This window comes from Gekko japonicus, unplaced genomic scaffold (genome assembly GCF_001447785.1).
Source record: "Gekko japonicus isolate JY-2015 unplaced genomic scaffold, Gekko_japonicus_V1.1 scaffold557, whole genome shotgun sequence".
NCBI classification, from domain to species: domain Eukaryota; kingdom Metazoa; phylum Chordata; class Lepidosauria; order Squamata; family Gekkonidae; genus Gekko; species Gekko japonicus.
Window position 1 is genome coordinate 896779 of NW_015175986.1, and position 5206 is coordinate 901984.

The 5206-nt window shown below is 66.5% G+C and overlaps 1 protein-coding gene across 1 annotated transcript in view; it reads left to right on the top strand.

The window, feature by feature from the left end:
• The window catches only part of TUBGCP2 (tubulin gamma complex associated protein 2), a 17478-nt gene that overhangs the window by 8387 nt on the left and 3885 nt on the right, over nt 1–5206 (top strand). Inside the window, 4 exon segments of the mRNA XM_015426308.1 lie at nt 170–350; nt 933–1113; nt 2340–2512; nt 2727–2860. Of these exon segments, the coding sequence (XP_015281794.1) occupies nt 170–350; nt 933–1113; nt 2340–2512; nt 2727–2860 (669 nt within the window).

Consider the following 5206-nt stretch of genomic DNA (forward strand, 5'->3'; position numbering starts at 1 on the left):
TCCCCCCCCACCCCCCCGAGACTCACGGCCACCCAGGCGAGCGCAGCAGAGAGCAGAGGGTGTGACACGGGGGGGGGGGTTCCTTCCACCGACCGGGGCCGAGGCTCCCCATTCCGGGCTCTGGGCCTGCCCTCCTCTTCACCAGAGTTCCACTCCATCCTTCCTTTAGGGAAATATTTGAACGTTGTCCGGGAGTGTGGCCGTGACGTTACCTGTCCGGTGGCAAAAGAGGTCATCTATACTTTGAAGGAGCGGGAATACGTGGAGCAGATAGAGAAGGCCTACAACTACGCCAGCAAAGTCCTGCTGGACTTCCTGATGGAAGAAAAAGAGCTGGTGGCCCGCTTGAGGTGTGTCTCCTTCCTTCCTCGGCCACCCAGAGCTCTCAAGCGTTTCAGAGGGCTCTCTTCGTGGCGCGCTGGCCGGCTGTGCTCCACGGTTTGGTCTGGTGGAGCTGTCCCAGTTCGGGGAAAGTCCTGCATGGAAGCTGGAGCCAGGTTTGGCCTTCCAAACCGACCAGCGTGCGGAACGGGGATCCTGTCAGCCTCAGCGTCCCTTGAGTCATGCTCCTGTCTGGGCTGCAGGAGGAACCAGGAGCCAGAAGGCCTCCGGATGCTCTCTGCCCCACAGTTGCCTGCCTCTGCGCCGCGCCCCTGGGCTTCCTGGTGGGGCCGCCTCCTCCTCTCAGCAGCCAAACACTAACCCGGGGCCAACCCTGCCTGGCTGCTGAGATCGGGCTGTCCCGGCCATGCTTTCCTGGGAGAGGCAGAGCAGGGCAGAGACGCTGTGCTCTGGGACTGAGTGGTCAGGGAGGACCAGGAGTCCCTTTGCCTGAATTGCGGGGCTCGTGTGTGATGGGCCTCATCGGGACCGTCTGAGGCAGGTGGGGCTGGCCTCGTGCCCTTGACTGGCTCCTCCGTTCTGGCAAGCAGGTCGATCAAGCACTACTTCCTGATGGACCAGGGTGACTTCTACGTGCATTTCATGGACCTCACGGAGGAAGAGCTGAAGAAGCCCGTGGAGGACATCATCCCGACCAGGCTGGAGGCTCTGCTGGAACTGGCCCTGAGGATGAGCACTGCGAACACCGACCCCTTCAAGGACGACCTGAAGGTGAGCCCCTCTGGGTCTCCCGGCCCTTCCGGCCTGGCGCGCGGGGCGGCGGGTCTCTCTGTCACGAAGAGGAGCCGCAACCGGGGGGGGGGGGAGAGAGAGCGGGCAGGGGTCTCCGCGGGCGGTGATGGAGTCGAGGGTCCGGAGCTTCTCCTGTGGCCACCAGGCAGGCCCCCTGAGGGTCGGGGGGGCTTCCACAGCTGAGGGGCAATGGGGGGGGGGTTGCCGTCCCCCCCCCCAACAGCAGCAGCAGCAGCAGCAGCAGCAGCTTAGTGCTTCCCTCCAAGATGGGAACACCCTGATCCTGCGATACATTCAGGATGGCTCATGAGAGTCACAGTGTCGCTTCCTTCGCACGCGGCTCTGGACTGATGGGGGCCGAAGGTGTGAACTGTGTCACCTCTCGAGGCTGGCTTGGGAACTCCTTCCAGCTTGTTCAGCCCTCTCTCTGTGTGACCATGTGGGCCGCGGGGCAGCCTGGCTGGCTGGCTGGCTGGCTGCCCCGGAAGCGATTCCCAGGGGCCGTCTCCCACGGGGCCTGTTCCTCTGGGAAAGACCAGGGCTGCCTGGCCATCGGCTGCTGGCCGCTTAGGAGGAGAGGACGGCCTTCCCCGGCCATACAAATCGCAAGCACGGGGGCAGGATTCAAAAGCCGCTCCTTCCCGGGCTCTTTGGTGTTTGGGAGGAAGGGAGCCAGGAGCCCCACGGGGGGGCCTGACGTGAGGCAGGTTTCTACTTTAGTGGCCTTAGAGGCCATTCACAAGCCCAGTGCTGGCAGTGCAGGTGACTTGGACGGAGGGCCGTGTCTCTGCTGCACACGTGGCTCCAGGCCTCTCCGACTGCATCCTGGGTTGCCGGGTTGTGTTCACGCTGTGTTCAGCCCTCTGAGAGGGACCTTTGTCAGCCCCGTGAGTCCCCAGACGACCGATGGCCGAGCCGGGGGTGACAGATGCGTAGGGTGACAGACGTGCCCCCGCTCTCAGGCGCTGTGACGCGGTGTCTTCGTTTTCTGCTCAGAGGACAGCGGGCCTTGTCGGGCACATTCCCGAGGGGCCGCTTCCTCCGGCCTCCTCACCTGGGCGCGCCGCCGGAGGTTTTTTTGGGGGGGTTGCTCCTGGCTGTCCGGGTCTGCTTTTAGCCCTGGGCAGCAGGCGGGCGTGGCTGTGCCGGGCTCCACCGGGAGCATCGCGAGACCACCGTTGCTCTCCGGGTCCCTCTCTCTGCAGATCTACCTGATGCCCCACGACCTCATCACGCAGCTCTTGCGCGTCCTGGCCATCGAGACCCGGCAGGAGAAGGCCATCGTCCACGCAGAGCCCACGGAGCTGTCCCTGAGTGGCCTGGAGGCCTTCTCTTTCGACTACGTGGTCAAGTGGCCGCTCTCGCTGATCATCAACAGGTCAGCCGCTTTGGCTCTGGCCGGGGGGCGGGCGGGGGGCGTCTCTGCTGGGGCCACGGTGTGACGCCGGGTCCTCCTGGCAGAGCAATGGAGGTGAGGCTTCGGCTTCCCTGAGTGTGCCGGGGGGGGGGAGTGTTGGGCGGCCAGCCAGGCGCTGGGGCAGGGACACCCAGGGGGTCTTCTCTGCACTGCGGGCCTCACGTTTGGTTTGCAGGAAGGCCTTGACCCGCTACCAGATGCTCTTCCGGCACATGTTCTACTGCAAGCACGTGGAGCGGCAGCTGTGCAACGTCTGGATCAGCAGCAAAGCAGCCAAGCGGTATTCGCTGCACTCCTCCAAGTGGTGAGGCTTCCCCTCCCTATCTCCCTCCCTCCCTCGTGGCCGGGCCTCTCTTCCCCTCCGGCGTCCGGCGGGCTTGTGTCCCTCTGGCGCCTCCCTCAGGCCCGGTGGCCTGGCAGCCAGGGGGAAGAGAGGCCCACGCCTGCCTGCCTGCCTGCCTGCCCGCCCGCCCGCCGTCCCCCAGGGCACCTTCGGGTGGGTTTGGGCCTTCCCCTCCCTTGGCCCCTGCCGGCCCTCCCAGCCCAGGGCCTCGGAGGAGGAGGGGGAAAGGCCAAACGGAGAGCGGGGAGCAGCGGGGGAGCAGCCTCCATGAGCGACTGACTGTGGGAGGGGCACCTTGCTCAGGGCCGGCCCGAGGTGTTTCTGTGCCCTAGGCGAGGCTAGCTTGTGGTGCCCGCCCTCCCTCAGCGCAGATGCCAACCTCCTGGTGGGGCCTGGAGACCTGCCAGAAACACGCCCGGGAGGGGGGGCCACCGGGCGCCACAAGCTAGCCTCGTCCCTGCCCGGTTTCTTAGGGTCAGCAGGGGAATCGTACTCTTCCGCCCCCCATTTTCTTTTCCTGCGCTTCTCCACCGCGCCCCCCCCCCCTGAATACCTTATGCAGAGAGGCACAGGGGCAACGGGGGAGCGCCGGAGCTGATTCCATTTGCTGCAAGGGTGGAGGGGAGCGCGAGCCGGAGGCCCAGAGGAGGGTGGTGGGTGGGGGGAAATCCCCCCCCCACTTTTGCAAACTTCCATGATGGCAGCGGTCGTGTTCCTGGCGGTGGCGGGGAGGGCGTGGGGGGGAGAGGCACAGTTTGGTGCCCCATCCAGGGCCCCCTCCCCCCGCAACGAAAGCAGAACTGGCAGGACTTTTGGCGGGGGCCGGGCCGGGTGCAGTTTGGCGCCCTAGGGCCAGCCAGTCAAACTGCACCCACCCCTGCCAAAAGCCCTGCATCTCCCAGACCGGGTGGCCGCCGCTGCCTCTTTCTCCCCGAGTCCGGCAACTCCGGGGGGAGGGGGCCCTGGATGGGGCACCGAACTGTGCCTCTCCCCCCCACGCCCTCCCCGCCACCGCCAGGAACACGACCGCTGCCATCATGGAAGTTTGCAAAAGTGGGGGGGGGATTTCCCCCCACCCACCACCCTCCGCTGGGCCTCCGGCTCGCGCTCCCCTCCACCCTTGCAGCAAATGGAATCAGCTCCGGCGCTCCCCCGTTGCCCCTGTGCCTCTCTGCATAAGGTATTCAGGGGGGGGGGGCGCGGTGGAGAAGCGCAGGAAAAGAAAATGGGGGGCGGAAGAGTACGATTCCCCTGCTGACCCTAAGAAACCGGGCAGGGACGAGGCTAGCTCGTGGCGCCCGGTGGCCCCCCCTCCCGGGCGTGTTTCTGGCAGGTCTCCAGGCCCCACCAGGAGGTTGGCATCTGCGCTGAGGGAGGGCGGGCACCACAAGCTAGCCTCGCCTAGGGCACAGAAACATGCCAGTCAGCCAACAGCAGGGCGCGCTTACCTTTAGTCGTGCCTGGCGACGCCTGCAGCAGCTCCGACTGCCTCGGCTCCCCTGGCAGGCGGTGGCAAGCGCGGCCCTGGCGCAGGATCCCCTCTCTATGCGCCCGGGGAGGAGGGGGGGGGGGAAACTTTGGCACCCCCATCCAGGGCCCGGCACTCTAGACCAATGCCTAGTTGGCCTAGCGGGTGAGCCGGCCCTGACCTTGCTAGCTGCAGAAGAGCCGGCTGCCCGGAAGGGGTCCTGTTGGCCCCTGCACCAGGTGGGAGGCGGGGAGCCTTCTCCTCCCACGGCCACGGGTCTCTGCGTCCCTGCGGCAGGGGGGGTGTACCTCTGCTCCCTTACCCGCGAGGGGCTTCTCTGCAGCAGCAGCAGCATCCGCTGCCTCCTGCGGGGGTCGTCTTGGGGGGCAGAGGTCGGTGCTTCCTTGGCCCCACCCCACCCCTAGTCCGAGCGGAGTCCAGTGACCCACCCAGAGGGCTCCTCCTCGTCCTTCTGCCCCGGGAGGCCACGGCCACAGGGCGCTCTGCCTGTCCGCACCGTTGCCTCTGCCTCCGAGGCCCGTGGTTCTGCTCCGGGCGGGGCCCTTCGTGGCTGCAGGAAGCTTTGCTCTGTCCCTCGGCCGGCTGGCTCCCACCCAGGAGGAGCTTTGTGGTGGGAGGTGGCGACCTTGGGCCTTCCGTGACACTGTGTGTGTGTGTGTGGGGGGGGTTTTGGTACACAGCAGCGTGGCTCCACCCCTTGTTTCTGGAGCACCGACGGAGCAGCCTGATAAATGCCGTGTGACCAGCGGATGACCAGCAGTCCTCGTCGGGATGGCCCGTCCTCTGCCCTCCTCCCCCCCCCCGCCACACGGCTTCTCTTCTG